The 18,759-nt window shown below is 47.6% G+C and overlaps 7 protein-coding genes across 7 annotated transcripts, besides 2 other annotated features; 4 read left to right on the top strand and 3 right to left on the bottom strand.

The window, feature by feature from the left end:
• Positions 1-402: 402 nt before the first annotated feature.
• On the top strand, positions 403-2,652 carry ACLA_026980 (SAE2 C-terminal domain-containing protein; the record flags this gene model as incomplete). Its single annotated transcript, XM_001269401.1, has 1 exon — positions 403-2,652. One exon carries the CDS (start codon positions 403-405, stop codon positions 2,650-2,652), a length of 2,250 nt encoding a protein of 749 aa, XP_001269402.1.
• A 616-nt stretch (positions 2,653-3,268) lies between these two features.
• On the top strand, positions 3,269-4,600 carry ACLA_026990 (peroxisomal membrane protein PEX16; the record flags this gene model as incomplete). Its single annotated transcript, XM_001269402.1, has 3 exons — positions 3,269-3,524; positions 3,585-4,419; positions 4,477-4,600. 3 exons carry the CDS (start codon positions 3,269-3,271, stop codon positions 4,598-4,600), a joined length of 1,215 nt encoding a protein of 404 aa, XP_001269403.1.
• A 323-nt stretch (positions 4,601-4,923) lies between these two features.
• On the bottom strand, positions 4,924-6,012 carry ACLA_027000 (ribonuclease H2 catalytic subunit RNH201; the record flags this gene model as incomplete). The annotated part of the gene is made up of 1 exon (XM_001269403.1): positions 4,924-6,012. The coding sequence occupies one exon, from the start codon at positions 6,010-6,012 to the stop codon at positions 4,924-4,926; it is 1,089 nt and encodes a 362-aa protein (XP_001269404.1).
• A 430-nt stretch (positions 6,013-6,442) lies between these two features.
• On the top strand, positions 6,443-8,634 carry ACLA_027010 (Cupin domain protein; the record flags this gene model as incomplete). Its single annotated transcript, XM_001269404.1, has 5 exons — positions 6,443-6,507; positions 6,586-6,740; positions 6,801-8,003; positions 8,084-8,332; positions 8,417-8,634. 5 exons carry the CDS (start codon positions 6,443-6,445, stop codon positions 8,632-8,634), a joined length of 1,890 nt encoding a protein of 629 aa, XP_001269405.1.
• Positions 8,635-9,096: 462 nt separating this feature from the next.
• ACLA_027020 (tubulin-folding cofactor B) lies at positions 9,097-10,320 on the bottom strand (the record flags this gene model as incomplete). The annotated part of the gene is made up of 3 exons (XM_001269405.1): positions 9,097-9,431; positions 9,486-9,705; positions 10,051-10,320. 3 exons carry the CDS (start codon positions 10,318-10,320, stop codon positions 9,097-9,099), a joined length of 825 nt encoding a protein of 274 aa, XP_001269406.1.
• Positions 10,321-11,806: 1,486 nt separating this feature from the next.
• On the top strand, positions 11,807-12,772 carry ACLA_027030 (tRNA (carboxymethyluridine(34)-5-O)-methyltransferase; the record flags this gene model as incomplete). Its single annotated transcript, XM_001269406.1, has 3 exons — positions 11,807-11,926; positions 11,989-12,113; positions 12,289-12,772. 3 exons carry the CDS (start codon positions 11,807-11,809, stop codon positions 12,770-12,772), a joined length of 729 nt encoding a protein of 242 aa, XP_001269407.1.
• Positions 12,773-13,027: 255 nt separating this feature from the next.
• On the bottom strand, positions 13,028-14,122 carry ACLA_027040 (MYB DNA-binding domain protein; the record flags this gene model as incomplete). Its single annotated transcript, XM_001269407.1, has 3 exons — positions 13,028-13,037; positions 13,126-13,527; positions 13,656-14,122. 3 exons carry the CDS (start codon positions 14,120-14,122, stop codon positions 13,028-13,030), a joined length of 879 nt encoding a protein of 292 aa, XP_001269408.1.
• Positions 14,123-14,800: 678 nt separating this feature from the next.
• Positions 14,801-14,841: a microsatellite.
• A 286-nt stretch (positions 14,842-15,127) lies between these two features.
• Positions 15,128-15,184: a microsatellite.
• Positions 15,185-18,759: the final 3,575 nt, after the last annotated feature.

Raw genomic sequence — 18,759 nt, forward strand, 5'->3', positions numbered from 1 at the left:
AGCATTCAAGACATGATGTTGGATGGATGCAGTGATGTACATCAAGTTGACACTTTCAAAAATGGTATAGGAACTGATTGTGGCGGTGATAAGGCCGCCCCACAAAACTTACAAAACGTATCAAAATTACATTTCATATTTGTTACAATGTAACAATCATCAAATATGTCCCTTAATGATACCAGATAGTGGTTGTAACAAGTAAGTAGTGAAATTTACTGTATTGTCATAACATAACATAACAGACGATCACTGTCATCATATATTATGATATTAGTTAGTCCATACTTCCATTTATCTAGCAACCTCAACGCGTGAGGCGCGTCTCACGCAACCTATGGCACATTAAGCAGGAACCAATTACTCAATGGGCACTGTCCCTGCATCCTGAAATCTTCCCTCATGGAGGTCTTGAAGCAACTTCATACTTCTGTCGCCCAAGAATGTGAGAGATTGTTTGATGATGCATATAAAACTTTACGCACGGATCTTGTCCAACGTGACGCACAGTTGAGGGAAGTTGAGGAACGAGCTATGCTTGCGGATCAAGAGCGTCATGATATTGCCTTAGAGAACCAAAAACTTCGCCGCGAGAACATACTCATGAGAGAGGAAATCCGCCGAACCGATGTCGGTCAAGAGGATAATGAGGACTTGGATAATTGGACTCAATTGAAGGATCGATACTCACCGGAGCATCTTCTGTCAGGGTTCAAGACTGGTGAGCAAGGAGATGGACTCACTGCAGAGGACAGAACGAAGATTGTCTTGGATAAATATCTGTCCCTCTACGAGGATTTTCAGACATTATTCCAGGCGTCCAGGCACTTGAAGGACAAGATCAAACGGGATAAAAGAAAGCTACACTACTGGAGGACTCTTCTCGATAGAAAAGAATTCTCCCTTGTGCTCGCCAAAGGCGAGGTTAGATTCAGGCAGGTTGAAGATACCCCTGTCAACACGCCTGTTCATCCCTCAGCAATGGGATCAGCCATGTCATCTACTGACCAGCCGGTGGAGGCCGATAGCGAAGCTGCAGCAGGACTTGTACTTCCAACCTCAAATTTGACTCCAGATAAAGTCGGTGACAATCATTCCGTGTCGCTAAGTCCGGTTGAAGCCGACTTTGAACTGAATACCGATCGGATCCCGCAAGCCATGTCCTTGGCGCCAGCATCAACACAGTCTGATCCTTCCCTTGATAGTGATGAAACGACTATGATCCCTCAGTTGCCCGGACACCCGACCGCACAGAGAACTCGGATATTAAAAAGGAAGCGCGAGCTTGTGCCAGACCCAAAGCGGTTGCACAAACGAGGACTGCCGGCGAACAACAAATCGGAGCAGCCTATCCTAATCAGGAGCGAGAGCATGTCCTCTAGCCCTTTGCGAAGCTTGACTGGGAACCAAGGGGCTGGCGGAACCCAAGATTTGGATGATATTGGCGACACTGTGGAAACTCCAACAAAGAGAAAATCCAACGGACTAGACCTCGATCCCCTGAGATCATCATCAAATACGTTGAAGTCTCCACCTCGACGGTATCGGCATCGGACTGAGCCGATACAGAAGTATCCTAAGCAGCGCACAGTGCTCCAACCGGTGGACAGTAATTTGCGGGCTGGCAATGATCCTTCTAATATTCGGCCAGAACAAAAGTCGGCGAAGCCTGCGAGAAGCTCTAGGCATGCCATAGGTTCGCTGGCAGAAGACGGCGATGAAAATCTGTACCATGCTCCTCGAAAAGTGCCTAAGAAGCAGCCATTTGGCGTCCAATCAACACATTCGAGCGCCAACATGAACAGTGTCCTAACTCAGAAGCGGCTGGATAGCCTTCTTGAACAGCCATTGCCTTCTAGGCGCCCATTGGACATGCCAAGAAAAAAGGGAATCACTTCTGATAGAGAAAAGGTCCCGGAGACGACCTCCTACTCATCCACTCCTCATACCGAGAACATACAGATGGAAATTCCGAATGGCGGCGAACGAAGCGAACTGGATACCAATAGGTCTACTGCTCCAGGAACAAATCAACACAAGTCACAGTTTGCTCAGCATGGAAACCGGCTGTGGGAGCCAGGAACAGCTCCTGATATAACCGATATCCACCCGGAAGAGGAACCCTATCGAGCTCGGCCGCCTCACCGACTCGACCTTCGACACTTTAAGATCAACCCAGAGAATAATCAGGGACTGGATTTTGCATATGATACGGTTGTTCGTCGAAAGGACGAACGAAAGTGTATGACCGGCTGCACACGTCCTGGTTGCTGTGGTGATAAATTCCTTGCCATGACGCGACTTGGAGGTTCTCTTATGAACCCGAAGGGTTCATGCCAGGAGAAAGACGAGCAAAGGATCTTGGAGGAATATCTTGGCGAAGAGAATCATATACTGGATCATATAAGTGTTGAAGATCGCCAGAGACTTCTTCATGAGGCCATAGCTAGAAGTATGGCTAACACCTACGGTAGACACCGACATGACCACCACCGTCCAAGCACGCCTCCTGGATTCTGGCGCACGGATATGCCCGATACTCAGGAATTAGAACATGATCGCGCAATAGCACAACACCTCGAGAGAGAAAAGATCAATGAACGATACAGGGAGGCGATGCGAGGTGGACTGTGGAAGTTTGCCGATGAATGATCTGATGTACGAGAATGGTGACTCTTGATCTCAGGACAACGATCTGTCTGATTTGCGCTGGGGCGGATTTGAGAGACCGCGTTTTATGGATTCTGTATTATCAACATCATATTAAGGAGATACGCTATGGGGCATTTGAAATTTCTTTTGGGCTTGAATGAAATCCTGGCATGATATAACAACTGGATGTTCGAATCTGTTTTATGGGATATAGAAGTACAAAGTGTTCGGACGAGGCAGCCTGAAGGACCTTACTACAGCTGATTCCGACCAAAACGCCTGTATATGTTTATAGTGTTGAGTGTGAAGTGGTACTCTGCACAGAGAGAGGCAAGAGGGTCCTAGATTTTGGGCTCCTTTCAAGTGTTCATGTATGGTATTCGATGCAAGGGGAATAGCGTTTGTCCACCCCACCCGCAACCTCGGTATTCCTTTCCAGGAGCCGGACACGTGCCGTTCCCCGTACTACGAGGGTCACCCTTAATCGCGATGACCGATGCGAACCTCAGTTGATTCAATGTTTTACTGATTGCTGCTTCAGAACCCCGGCTCATCCATTTAATTCTAGTATTCTTTCTGCCGCTCTAATTTCTTTCAACAAAGACATTTGTCTGAGATGGAAACTTCTTGGGAAAGCCGAAGTCCTATACCTGCAGCGTTCCTGCAGCCATCCAAGTGGCTTCCATTATACGAAGACTTCGTGACGAAAAATGCTAGCTCTGTGGGCCAAGTCGAGTCGGCGCTGAGGTCTTTGACATACATAATCCCAGGTGAAAGCAGAAAGAAGCTCCCGTCCGGTTCTGCGTGGTCAAATCTAATGCTACAGCTTTCCGTAGGACGTTATCGCGATTCCGAGATATCATCAGAATGCGGTATGCATGCAGTCTAATTGTGCACTCATGTTAAAGAGTTACCTTAATACGATTTTGCAGTTCATTCAGGAGTGCAACTCCTATCACTCTACCATGACTCCCTTGTTTCCCGAGTCATTGCGAGACTTCCTTCCACTATTCCACGACCAGCACCCACATCACATACTCGATATACAAAGTTCTGGATCTCGCATTCTCCGTTATATCATCGAGTGGCTCTGACGCTCCAGATGGTACGGTATACGGAGCTGTTATGGGAGATGATTGCGCGACGACGGGGTGAAAAGGTCCGCTGGCGCGTTGTTGTTCTCATCGAAGCTATCAAGGCAATATGCCGCTTTTTCCTACTCCGTCTTACAAAATCCAGACCATTGGTCAGCCCTCCGTTACCGGAGCGCGAGATAGATCCTAGAACTGCGGACGAAGAAGAGAGCGACTGGAATGGGATGGAGACGCCTGTCAGTGAGCGATCCACTGACCTGAGTTGGACAATGCCGCGGACAGGGCTATCACTTCCTTCACTTCCTGAAGTGAATGATATCTCTAATTATCTCATATCCAAAGTTTTGACAGCCGATGATATCAAGCCTCCAAAAGCACTTCTGCATCGAGTTAGTGGCCAGGGCCAGTTCGCGGAAGTACTCTATATTCTTCGGCCGGTCATCTATGCACTAGCGATGCAAAGATGGAGTCGTGATAAAAAGAGTTGGAGACCTTGGCTAATTGGATTCGGCATGGAATATGGCTGTCGCCAACTTGCTAAATCTGATTTCCGCGAGCGGGTAGCAGGGGGCCTCCGAGGTCTCACAGGGCTTGAGCGAACGGAACTCAAAAGGCGCGGATTGGCGATGGGCTGGTGGCTCATGCGTGGTGCATTCTATGAGAACATTACCAAGTATGGAATCCTGACCTCGTTATTTTCACGTGGACTTATTGAGCTGACAATTGATAGGTCTTGTTTGAGAGGGTTGACTGGTAAGATGAAAGGCAAACCATTGCTCGACCTTGTGGGAAGCGTCATTGAAGATTATGAATACCTGTGGGACAACTATTACTTTTCGACTACGACTCTTTGATGCGTCCTTGCCGGTGTTCTCCCCACCCTTGTTTCAAAAATTTGCCATCGGTTATACATTCACTTTAACTCAGACGTCTGTTGCCTGTCATTGCGTACCTGTCACCTCGTCTGGATCAAGCTCATCACTAGGGTTCTGGAAACTATCATGCCATACATACTGTACACGTCACAAGGAGTTCAAAGGATATACCCATGGGATGTGTGATTACTACCTCATTTATAATGTTCTGTCATTGTCTTGATATTCATAACCGCTTCAGATGGGGTATCACAATACTTGTCAACCAATATTACTCCTAAAACACATAAATGCTGTTTTTCTCACAGAACTTCAGTTCTTCTGCTTCCGAACCATTCCCGCAAAGCATCCTGCTCGGTCCGCTTCACATGATTCGCGGTGGTCAGAAGGAAATCTTTTATTTGCGTACTTTCCTCTTCAACAGGCCAGTCCACTCTTGTGCCGCCCTTGAGCTCAAGCATTTCTTTTGAGGTGCCCCAACTGAATCGGCATTCGTTGCCCCAACCGAAGACGGGATCCATGTGTTTTCGGAGCCAATTTACGCATTTGGAGTCCGATGGGTACCCACTTCCCCAACTATCTGTTGCCATCTCGTGTGAAGTTTCAAGCTGTTGAAGTGCTTGAAAAGCGTCGTGACAAAGCTCTAGCGCCACGTCCCGAGTGACTTTGGCAGCGACACTGGCAGCGCTCACACATGGATACAAAGAATCGGCTTTTTTGGCGACAGTGATTTTGAGAGTAGGGAAGATTCGTTCCAATTTCTGTTGATATGTCGCTGGATTTCCGATAGTGTCAATATAGACTTCCCTGACATCAACTTTGCGCTCCTCCACAATGCCGCGGATAATCTCGACTGTGGCATCCATCGCCTGGGCATTCAAGTTATAGACGCCCGAGCCAGGCCGCATCATTCCGGAAGAGATATCTCGCGCAGACAAAAGCTTTGTTGCCCACCCACATGATGCATGGAGTGGGTTTCCAGCGGTACACAGTAAACGCATCAGATTCGCGCGGACGCCGGCGGTAAGGACTTTGCTATCATCGAAGCTATAATCGCGAGCCAATAGGGAATGATGGAGAGTATGCGGTAGGTAGAAGGCACTATAGACCATCGGACCCAGAACTGGGCCACGACCAGCTTCGTCAACACCCAAAACGAAGTACTCCGATGATCCGTGTTCCGAGAGTGAAGAAGGTGCTGTGCCATCCTGGCCGTCTTCGCCAATGGCGTGTGCTGCATTCTCTGTATTTCCCAGAGGAAATGGGGAGTAATAAGTGTACGAGTCTCCAGATAGTAAACGAGCTTGATCTATACTGGGAGGGATGAAGGATCCCGCAGAGGTACAAGGCGCATCGGATACTTCGACGGGGCATTGGTTCGGGTTTTCCATACTCAAAAAAAAAGAGCCAGTCTAAATAAATAAGAATATTAAAGTGAAGTTCAAGTGCGAATATGTCGAAGATGGTCAATGATTTGTTCACATATTCTACAAAGTAGAAAGAGAGTAGGACTTTTGGACGCGTCAAGTACCGTTCCGGACTAGCGGCGCTTCCGCGCGTGTTGTTCGCCGCCCATCATAGATTCCATTTCAATTCCCCTCCCAGGCGTCAAACCAACCTCTCACTGCCTTCAACGTTCGAATATCTTTGCCGGCATCGTGCTCGTGCTGCAGTGGAGTCTGTGCCTTCATAACACTTATACACAGTCTAATTTTCCTGAGACTGGCCTCTACGCGACTCTAACACCCAGTGTCAACCCCGTATAGTAATACTGTTAGTCCAAACGATCGTTCGTGCTTTAATTCTTGAAAATCCGCAAAAATGGCTCCTCGAGGGCCGGCGAAAACGCGCGACTATGATTATTCAAACGTCGGTAAAGCAGGAAGGTGAGTTCATGCGACCCGGGGTTTCGATGGCGGACGCTACGTCGTTGTGAAAGACAACTGACAGGAAATCCGATGCAGGCGAACAGGAATCACTTTGAAAGAGGGCAAACGCGATGAGCATGGAATGGAAGAAATCGACGGGATGTTCTCGTCTCCCGAAAACTCACCTGGGATAGAAAATGGCTTCAGCAACAATTCATCTATTGGATCAGATGGAATGTCTATGGATGAAGGTATACACACCTTTTTTTCAATTCATCGGCTCGGATACTAACTCTCGCTCTCGAATATAGGTAACGGACCTGGTCCCGCTGATTTCCTGAACGGCGCAAATGGCGGACGCGCTTCCTTTCTTCCACCACCCCACGGACGATCTCCTATGAAATCCGGGTTGACTGGATCGCCGCGACGGACTCCCGGCTTACGATCTTCTGCGACTCCTCAACGCGATATACCCTCCTCGAGTCCATCAGACGGTAAGGGCTTGGGAAGTGCAAAAGGAGATGCACGACGAGACATATCTCCCCTCACCAACCGTTCTATCAACGCACCGTCCCTGAACCAAGTCAACGGCACCAGGAACAATAAGGGAATAAACAAGACGTCAGAAATCGCAGTCGAATTTTCTGATGATGACTCTAACAGTCAGTTAAACGGAGACGAGAATGCAAATTCATCAGAACATTTGCGGGACGATTACGACAGCAGCTTCATGGCAGGCAACGATACACTCGCTGAAGAGCAACTGGAGGAGCCTGAACAGGTTGTTGTGGAAACAGATGTCTCGCCATCTTTAGTCACTGGCTCGCGCAGATCGGAGCGATCAAGAGCCGCCCCTAAGTCAAAGAAAAAGACAACATCCGGGAAAGGTCGAATTCAAGATAACATACAACCCGATGAGCCGGAAATCCAGGAGACTGCGCAAAAACGCAAGCGCCCTGGAAGGCCGCCGAAATCGCAACGCCAAAATGTTGATGATGCAGGAGAGCAACCACCCCCGAAGAAGACTAAGACTGCCGAACAGGACAAGCGAGATGTAAAGAGCTCGGGGGATCGGGAGTTGGACAAAGTGGTAGAGAATTACGTCAATCGTACAGGGCCACTCAAGGGGCGGAGTCTCTATATACTGAAGCGAGAAATGCCCACCGATGGGAGCGCCACACACACCCGGTCCGGGCGAGTGTCTGTCAGACCGCTTGCCTACTGGAAAAATGAGAGGTGTGTCTATGGTGATGGTGAAGCTGCTGAAGGTCAACGATATCCGCTTTCGACGATTAAGGAGATTATTCGGACGGAAGAGCTGGAGCCGGAGAAGAGGAAAACCAAACGGCGATCGTCCAAGAAATCGAAATCCCGAAAAAGCCGGGATGATGATTCGGATGGGGAAGAGGACAATTCCTTCGATCCTTGGGAGAAAGAAGGCGGTGTTTTGCATGGCTACGTTAGACAATGGGACCCAGAAACTCAAGCCGGTTCTGTTGAAGAAGAGGTTCTTGGTAAGGACTCCGAATTCCTTATCATTCTCATTGCCTGGTTTGCTAGTGAACACAATACGCTGACTGTCCCGTAAATGTAGACATCGCATATGCTCCATCCGGAATCGAGACCAGAGACGTCAAAGACTCCACCTTCCGGTTTGCGAAACTTCTTAGCTCGCCATTCATAGGCTCTGGTATCGTCGAATTGCCTCCCGGGGGAGTCAAAAAGCCAAAGAACTCGAAGAAGATGCACATGGTCTTTTATGTATGTCATGGACGAGTCCAGGTCGATATATCAGGCGTCCAATTTAGTGCTGGCAAAGGTTGCGTTTTCCAAGTTCCAAGGGGTAAGTTGTTTCATTCTCGCCTCCCTGTTGACTCCCTGTTTATCGGATTGTACGTACTAATCCGATGTACTTTCTTGTATGCAGGAAACTATTACAGTTTTGCCAATACGCACGGAAAAGACGCCCGACTCTTCTTCACACAGGGCTGTGTTCCTGTTGAAAATGACCTATCTAGTCCCCAGTCAGCATCGAAGCCTATTGGCACTGAGGACGATTCTAACACTGAGTCAGGTCAGGCCCCCGGTTTTGGGAAGGGTAAGCCTAGAGGCAAACAAAAAGCAGGAACTGCATCTAAGGCTTGATGATCTCCTTCACTAGCACCCTCTCAGTCGAGTTTGTTTGTTTTGATCTTGGCTGCGAACATACCCGTCGTCGAGCGTGCTCCTTGTTCTGTTTTCTTTTCTTTTCCTGTACCCGCTGGATCACATTACGCCCTTCATCTACGTGGTATATTTGATATATGTGCTTATTTTGTGGTTTTTGACCTTGAGCAGTGTAGCGATTCATTTGCATGGATACTGGAATGACGGTGTATTTGTGCTTCTTGTTCTTTTTTTTTTTTTTTGAGGCCTACCCATCCAATATGTCTTATTTCCTCCTGTCTATCGGCGACTTAATAGAACAATTGCGGGCAGAAGCCCCGCATACTTAGTTTTACTATCTTGAATAAAGACATAATTTTGCAAGGCCGTCATAAGCCTGACTATACGGTTCTTTCATTCGAGTATTGCCGTTTTTGAACAATTCGGGACATTAATGAACATTCATATCTCCTCCATTTCATCATCCAGATCGTCATCCAAGTCCAAGGGAGGGAAATCCCCCACCTGCACCTTGTCCGGTTTGATGAAGACACCTGTCTTGTTGGGGCACGTAAAATAGCGTCTACCGCTGACACTACCGTCATTCTTCCCAGTCGGCTCGTCAAGCTCGATTCCCACCCAGATGGGCAAAGGAGCCGAGTTGGCGATGTCGTCGGAAGCGGCATCCACACCAGGAAAAGGGATTGTAGGTACTGGTCCCACGAAGCGTATCGTTCCCCGTCGAATATGCGGGGGTGACGAGGGAAGGATGATAGCACGTTTGGAGACGGCAATTCCTGTGTTACGTGTGGTTTTAGTTATGACTCGTCATTACCTCCCTGAAGACTTACCTTTGCTCTGAATCTCACTATTGTCTTTCTCCGCCTGCTTGCGCATCGACTCTTCCGGTGATAGAGTATTGGGGTCAAATCGGCCAAGCTTTTGGTTCTTTTTCCAGGCTAAGACTGAGTTTGATAGCGACTCGTACGTGGCTTCAGGAAGGACATATTTCTCCACAGAGGACAAGTCACTGAAGTTGGGCCGTGCCATCTGTGGGCGAATATCATGAACCTAGATCGTGACGGTCAATCAGCTGTGCGGCCTCGGTTGTGTTGGGGGTAGCAAAGGGTTTAAGCTGAGATCCAGAAAGATTAACACGCTAAAAATATACCGCAACCCGTGCTTTCAGGCACAAAAATACAAGTGTCGGGGTTGGTCAATTCCCAGGGGTGTAGGTAGTCTGGCTGAGAAGGAGCTCTTTGGACAGACATGGGGGGGGAAGTGGATTTATGGCAAAGGATGCAGGCCATTTCGCTTTAAACGACGAAGCCCTCATGGTTCCTCAACTACACCAAAAAGGGAATTTTGCACATATGCAACGGACGCGAAAAGCAAACAAAGAAGCATAGGGCATACCTCGATCTCACAGCCCTTCATCAAGCCCCAGCTTCCGATGATACTGTCATCGCCATCGACCCACTGATCAGGACGTCCCGGTGCCTTCAGGAGTAAACGCTGGCTGCTTGGCGGCACGCCAGTCATCGTCTCCAGTTTTGACTTCAGCTGCAGAACCGTCCATGTCGGAGTCACACGACGCTCAGTGAGGAAGCGCGGCTCAGGTCCAGCAGCGGCACCAGGGGTAGTGATGATGACGGAGATATCCGTCGGAGTCGGCTGAAAAGCCATTGTGAATTATGTATCTATTGTCTGTTAGTTACAGAAAGGATAAGACGTGTATTTTAGGTATATGCTTTTGCAGAACAATGTCAGATATCAGTTTGAGATCGCAGCATGTCCAGCGAGTAGAGAGCGGGGTGGTCATTATAAAGCAGATATACAACGATATAGAGGGAAGTCAGAGTACACATGCGACCTTTCAAGGCACTGCAGCAATAGAGACAGCGCTAGTGATCGTCACCAAAGTCACCAGAGTGCTCCAGAAGACTTGAGGGTAAATAAATCCCTGAATCTCTCTGTGTGTCTCCCAGCAGATTGACTTTGACTCAACCAAGGTGATGGGATTGAGAGAAACAGAATTTATTGAAGAGACAACTCGCAAAAAGTATGTATCACTTACCCGGATATTGGCTATACCAGATAGCCTTTGGACGAAAATAATTCAATGGAGTTTCTGGTGACGATACCTAAAGCCTCAAGTCACAAGCAAGACAGCCACTGTGTGAAGCATTAGTCAGGCTTTCAACCTGGCTTAGATGCCTCAGGCAGAAATACGTGCTCCCCCAGCATGTTGTAAATGCTATTCGCAGCCAATACTAGTAAGACATCTCATTATTGTGATTCCATTGCGTCTAATCTCAAATCGTATTCTGATTCCTTCTATATGTTGACTCCTGCTGAGACTTTGCCCTTCATAAGGCCAAGAACATCCTCACCGTCCAGGGCCACGAGATCCTCGGACTTGGCAGGGCGAAGTAATACATAGAGAAAGGCTTCAAGTGCTCATAACCGAGATCGCTTGTAGCTCTGCGATAAGGACTGCCTTGAATAGGTCTGTCGGTGGCTATTTGTACAACAATTATGGACCAGTTTATGCTTGTATTAGCCCATCGTGGGACACAGCTTATCGGGTTCTGTCTAGTAGTAGTATGCACAGATTTGCAGATGAACACAAGACAGAGCCTGAAATGGGCCACTGTAATAAATACGAGAAGCGGAATCACCGAATTCCCCATAACAAGCGACTGAGAAAAAGGCACCAGGAGACTCGCAGCCTGCTTCTGCGGCGCGAAGTCAGGAATATCATCCGGATTTCAGAGCCTCATAGAGTCACAGTAGCCTGGCAGCCGTGCTGAATCAGAAATTCTCCGAAAGGCGCATCAGTAACAATGTGCCAGGCTGCCAGCACAACCTTAATTGTACCTTGTCTGTCTTTCCCGTATTCGTCATTAATATGGAAAATGCGGCCGGTGGGAAATTACCGTATTTTCCGAAAAGTTACAGAGGGCGATACCTGGTTTATTATTACCCGACGACACCTGAACCTTCAACACATTCTGCAGGTAGTTGGACAGCGACAGCTACCCCTACTACACCTACAGCTCCCCAGTCGAATATTGTTTAGAAAGTATATTTCAACGATTGTGCCTGTTTACCGTGCTAAGGAAGAGCAATCTTCCATCTTCATTGAACACCTGATACAACTGGAGCCAAGATGCCACCGCCATCCATCCCCGCGCAGGGAAATCTGCACCAGGAAGAGGCCTACGAAGAGCGGAATGTACATGAAGTGTACCAGCAGATTGCTGGGCATTTCTCAGCAACCCGTTTCAAGGTAGGTTTGCGCTATGCGCCCAATCTCCCACTTATCACTGCCCCGGCTCTAATGGGCGATAGCCATGGCCGATTGTTGAGCGCTTCCTGAAAGAGCTGCCTCCTGGTTCCATTGGTCTAGATGTGGGATGCGGCAATGGCAAGTACTTGTCTGTAAATCAAGATGTCTTTATCGTTGCTTCGGATCGGTAGGTGCCCAATCAGGATATCTTTTTCTTCACTTTTCTCTCAACACTGCATGTACCAAAGGTATTCATTGCAAAAATTTCTTTCGGAATCTCGTATAGATGTATATATTTATAGCCATTCTAGCTCAAGTCTTTCGTCCTCCTGCTAGATCTCAAGATTGACAGCTGATGCCAGGTCCGAGAATCTTGCCCGCATCGCCGTCAAACACCAGCCACATTCAACTATCGTGGCAGACATTTTAAATCTGCCACACCCAGATTCTTCCTTCGACTTCGCTATCTCGATTGCAGTGGTGCATCATCTGTCCACACCGGAACGGAGAGTCAAGGCAATCTGTGAGATTCTCCGCACATTGAAGCCTGCCTCGGGAAACTCCCCTGGAGGAAAGGTCTTGCTGTATGCTTGGGCCTTGGAACAAAAAACCAGCCGCAGAGGTTGGGATAAAGGCGATGAACAGGATGTCATGGTGCCTTGGGTCTTAAAGACCAAATCCGCAAACAGCGACTCTACCGATGAGCCAAAGACTTTCCATCGATACTATCACCTTTATGAGGAAAAAGAGCTGGAACGCGACATCGAAAATGCGGGTGGCCGTGTTCTTGAATCGGGCTATGAAAAGGACAATTGGTGGGCGATTGCGACACGGTCAGATGAATAAAAAAAAAGCAAAACAACACCGGCGTGCCTCGTTGTAGCATAGAACTCCGAGATCCAGCCTCAAGAGATCTCTTCCCACCTGCCCTCCGTTCCTTTTCATGTCGCGGGTATATGACCTCCATGGTAGATGATCAGAACAGACAAAGAAAATTCGTCAAGTTAAAAGCCGACTGGAAACGCCCAGCAGCAGGATTCCACAGGAAATGAGTTCGTTTATATGAGATATCCTCTCGCAAGGAGGAAGAAAGAAACACCCTCAACCAGCGCTATGCATGTCATGACAACAACAAACCACAAAACAAAGGAGAGCAAAAAAAAAGAGAAAAAAGCAATCAGAGAATTGCCTTCATCCACTAGGGAAGAGTTCGTGGTGGCAAACCATAAGGAGGCCCCAAGTGCCCGCCATGGCTGCCAGCCAAGTCTAAAGGACGTCCGAACTGATAAGCGTCTCGAGGTGGGGGGTATGGCGGGGCTGGTGCAAATGCGGGAACACCAGCGGTGAGTTCTTCGACTGAAGGCAGCTGTGGCGGAGGGATCGTACGCGATGTTGATCCTTTCCTTGGGCGAGATAACGAAGTGCTAGCCCGACGTATTCTGGTCGTTGGGGGATCTATAGCCGCACTCGAAAGTGAAAATGGAACCACGCCAGCTCGTCGCGCCATTTCTTGCTCCCCCAGTTGCCAATGCATCGCCTCCGCAGCTCTCCATGGGATTGCCATCTCTTCTGCTACCTTTGACCACATCTCGGCTTTGAACCTAAATAGAAAAGAGAGGGAAAAGCGTCAAGTCAGCAACCCAAGATTTCTAATTGTTGATTTCTGTCTCTGCCACCACCAATACTGCTCCCGCACTGGCAGCATATTGCGATCTTTCCATCAACGTACCTCTCGTACAGCCTCGCAAGTTTATTTTTCTTGTCCTCGTCCCACTCGCTCCGGCGCTCCAGATAATTTTGATAATGAAGACGGCAGCTGATGGCGCTTCGGCCTGGCAGCCGCTTGCTGATGTCTTCCCATTTCATCCCACTACCCCGCAGCTCTATGATCAGGGCGTCCTCCTCCGGAGACCATTTTGATTGCTTCTTGGCCGGAGACTCTGCAGTATGAGCTGGCTGCAGGCGCTTGGCTGGAACGGATGCTGGAGCTTTCCCAGTCAGAGGAAGAGTGGCAGGTATGTGCGCTGGGGCAGCGACTGGCATCATGGGAGCCAAGGAAGTGGAAGCGACGGGCCTCGGCAGGAAGGTAGAAGTGGTGGTCATCGGGGCGGCTTCTTCCTCATCTTGAGACTTTAGAAGCAGTGAGATATCCACTTTGGCAGGAGGGTAAGCAACTCGGTTTTGTAACGCAATCATAAGCGCGACTCGCAATCCATAGACTCAACCTGCAATGGTCGTTTGCTATGAACCAAGAGGAAGCTTGCGCGATCCAAAGAAGCACTTCCTGATGGCCGTACCAATAATTCGAAGGAAGTATATAGTTGAAAGCGTCGGAGATAGCAGGCAGCAATGACCAGACAGAATGACGGCAGGCTCAAGTAAAAATAAAGCAGAAATCCACCCGAAACAAAAGACGGCGAGAGAGACCGAACAAGTGGACTTTGTTGACTTTTCTTGCGCTGGTAGCCCAAGAGTTTCAGCGAAGATTAGTTGAAGGCACAACCTAGCCGTGTGACGTTTGCAAGGTAAACCACCAAACGGAGTATCAGGCTAAAAAGCAAAGTCTTGGATAAATCACCAAATGGAGAGGAACAAAAAAAAAAGGGACAGGTTCTCGAGAAGTGTCTCAGTTTAATGATTCTGGGGAGTGCAAGAGATGCAAGAGATGTTATGAATGGTAGAAGAAGGCGTGACGTGAGACCCCAGTAGATAGACCAAGGGTATATAGTATCAGTTGAGAGTCTAGAGTTGATGGATAAAGAGAGGAGGATACTTGAATACCAGATTGAAGTGAGAATCGAAGTACCACGTCCGAATGCAATAATGAGAACCGACGAAGAAAAGAAGAGGGAAGAACGAGAGAAGAAAGGAAGTGAGAGAGTAAGAGAGAAAGAGAAAGAGAGAGAGAGAGAGAGATCTAGAGGAAAAAAGGAGGGCAACTACAGGCGAGGAATTATGAAACAACTCGAGATGCAGAGGACGCGATCATCATCATTGACAGCTGATCCAGCAGATGAGGGACAGCAAATGAGAAACTATGTCAGCCATAGTAATTAAACGACTTGCTTCACAGGTTACGAGAGACGTCCAAACTCCTCTCCGAGCAACTGGAATCTAAATGAGACTAGTTGTTAGGACGGAGGCGATTAACAGGTAACAAGTTTCAGTGGGTTTAAAAAGCCCCATTGTTCGTTTAGTTTGATTATTATTATTATAATAATAATTTATAGTAGTAGTATTATTATTATCCTATCATTACCGCCAGTTTTGATTAGCTACCTAAGTGCTATGGAGTATGTAGGTACCTAGTATACATACATTAGTACCATTATTGTGGATGGATTATTTTCAATGTATAGATACACGGTATTACTGATTGTTACCAGTTGTACAGAGTACAGTATCAATCATTGATCCAAGTTCCAACTAAGGTTTCCTACCTATGAAAGGTACCTTTCGCATAGTTGGATGTACGGAGTAGGTACCTAAGCTGCAGGTAAGATAAACAAACAGAATTGCGTATCTTACGAGACAAATACCTTTCAGATATCAAATAGTCATGCTGAGTCTGATAATCACTCTATCTTGCTCTCGGCTCTGATATACTCCTAAAATCCTGGAGCATAATCATCATAAACCCCCGAGAAATACGACCACGATAATCTTGTGGCCATATGGACGGCAGGGGACTCGAGAAAGTTGGTTCATCGTTAGGAGTATTGCCATGTATAACAGGTCCCACATCGGGGGGCTACGGAGCATACTCTAATTTGAAGCCTTCTCTGGCGGTCAAACCGCTTGGAACGTTCGAGCCCTTAGTTATTCTCCATCTGGAAGATTGGGTTTGGGTTTGGTGGATGTTTGGCGGGAAAGCCAGTTGGCTGTCAACCTACGGAGTAAGGTCTACGAAATGAGAAGAACTCCACGGTGCTCAGCTTGTGAGGTTCGGAGCTTCAGAGGGAGTACAACATCGTGATACTATGCTGTGAACGGCCGATGAGACGAGAATAATCGAGCTGATTTTCATGGGTGAGCTTACTGGTAGTGACGAGCAATTCCGAAGCTCAGCAACCTCTCTCAGTTCCACCAGGAATAAACTTGAAAATGTCTCAGAATCCCAGCATTGAGTATCTGTGGGATCTGGAGATAGACATCCACCATCGACGACACCGACGGACGGAACGAGGGGAAATAAGAGGGGCACAGTTTGACTAGGTAGAATCACTAGATGTAATAATGTAGAAGCCAGTTCGAAAAGAAGCGAGTCTAAGCCATTTGGGTACTTGGACTCGCAAGTACATACCGGGAACCCCGGTTTGGCATTCTGGAAACCAACCATTAATACTGCCTGTTAGTTTCATCTCTTTGCTTGCATTTCGTCTTAATTCTTTTGTGCCAGTGCTGAACTAGTCGAGTATTATTACTCAGTAGTAGTTACCATTCTTAGTAGTTACCTAACTATGAGCAGTAGCTTACCATCTTACTAGTCTAACGGCGGCCAAGTTCCAAGTCTCAGCTTAATCGTAGTCAGTAAATAATAATAAAAGCGGGAAACAAGATTATTGTTTTAGCCACAGTGCCACACTGCCTCTCGGGAAATTTAACGAGTTACAACTTCGCAACTCAGCCTCCAGTTCTGAACCGTTTGCCTTGTCTAATTTATAAGGTTATTTCTGCATCTCTGATATGCCGGCTTTATCGGCCCAAGAAAACCCCCCCGTCTGCCAACGCAAACTACCTAAGAGTCTGAGACAGGTACCTACTACTTAGTACCTACTAACTACCTCTCCCATTAGAGGCAAATCAAAGGGGATTTTCGCATTCACTTTGAAGACTCTGAAGTCTTATGCAGTGTATCTTTCATTATTACATCTATCTCATATTGATTATCCAACGTCCAAGAAGACAACCATGGAGAGTGAGAGGAAGAGTGAGCACTTGTTGGCTTGTCTAATTGCTCCGTTCTATCACCAGGATGGCTTTTATAGTGGTCTTGGAAGTGGAGCTCCTGCTCCCTGGGTAATAAATGAAGCTTTTCTTTTCCAGTCTTGAGGACTCGATTTCCATCGAAAAGGGATTTTTCTTATGGATCAGACTGTCCGGCTTGACGTATCACTCATGTATGCACATGGCTTGCTTCCGAGCCAGCACAGCTTGTCATACTTGGGTACCTGGTCTTATCCCCCGAACCTCACTCAGACCCAATCACTTGATTATTCAGCCCACGCACCCTTAATTAGGGACCTCATCTTGAGGCGGATGATGCCTTTCGTTCTCGATCACCCCGCCAATCAACCGCAGGAAAGTTCTTGGCTCGTTTCAGTCATCTGCAATCAATCGCTCAGCCAGACTACGTGAGTCGCCCTGTATCTACTGGTTATGTTGATGCCATCAGCCCATCACCCTTTTTCGATTGAATCTAGACACTAGGTGACTAGATAGATTACTTGCCCAAAGAATCAACCGCGCAATCTGATGGGGTTAAAGGGGGGGGGTAAGGTTATCCATAATTTTCCTGCGAAATTAGGGCTTGTTGATCAGTCGGACCAGCACCACAGTTGAGAAGTTCGACCCGAATACGGAGTCTAGAACTCGCGGGTTGAATGATGCTGGCCATCATTACTAGTCTTCGACTTCTCATTATTGCTAATTTCGGTCATTTGAACTTTGAAGTGGTCGGGTATGCCACGGAGCACCCAAGACATGCAATGCTTCAATCGAGAGCACACCGCTAACCGATCAGATCTCGTTTCCGGGATTGAAGGCTCATTTGACGATCGGAAGTCCATGAGAATATTGAACAAGGTGTGTCTACCTTATGTCTACCAACTTGTGGATACATTAATACGGAGGAAAATGTACCTGTCTGTCACTCAGTCGACGGGATAGATATCAATAAGGCAATAGCAGGTACCTAACTACCTTCTTTTTCTTCGAACGACGGGGCCGCGGAACAAGGGGTTTCCCGCCTTCTGCAAGATTACCTAGGGACCCAGTGGGGCCAACGGTGGCTTGCCTTAATTAATTTTTTTCCGACTGGTCACAGAACCCCAAGCAGCCAATTAGGGGTGGATGCCTCAAGTCTGGAAGCAAACAAGTAGTTGGACAGTACCCGGGTTGGGTTTTCCTTAAGTAGTGTCATTATATGACGATAACTTTGAGAGGTCAACAATTATGATACAATTGAACTTATTCCCTTAGACAGCAAGGCTTGAGTAGAAACCAAGTATAGCCTGGTTCATGGTCTCTTGATCACTTTTTCCCTCCTTTCCTCACCAAGTATCTAGTATCTCGGAGACTGGGTATGGACTATGGAGCAGTTCGTGGGTTGTTTCTTCACCCCTGTACAAGGACAAGGCTGACCGACCTCGAGCACTTTGTGTAAGATTGTATTTCGTAGAATAAGGGTACTTGGCGGTTGCATCCGTATGGCCTAATTGGCAAGTGTCAAAGCTTTTCGCGAGTCTAACGGTAAACAGAGTAAGAAGGTAGACAGACTTCCCGTCTGGGTAAGAGGTCGTAGCCTCCATAGGTACTTAGGACAGCAGCCTAGGGTATCATAAGGTCCATAATATGGAATGAATGTGTTAGGTTACTTAGGTAGTATAATTGCTATGTATCTAGGTCTTATCAAGTATCATCCCCCCGTCATGAGCGCCAGAAAGCCCATATTTCATAACCCTCAATGCATCAGAAAGAATGTGACACGGCTCGTTCTGAGTCAGAACGCAAAGTGGCGGTGGACTTTGACTTACGAGTCAACCTCGATTGCGGGTCTAGAACACATGATGATCTTTGCATATCCGATCAAATTAATGATACATACTTAGGGC

This window comes from Aspergillus clavatus, genomic scaffold (genome assembly GCF_000002715.2).
Source record: "Aspergillus clavatus NRRL 1 1099423829805 genomic scaffold, whole genome shotgun sequence".
Taxonomy (NCBI): Eukaryota; Fungi; Ascomycota; class Eurotiomycetes; order Eurotiales; family Aspergillaceae; genus Aspergillus; species Aspergillus clavatus.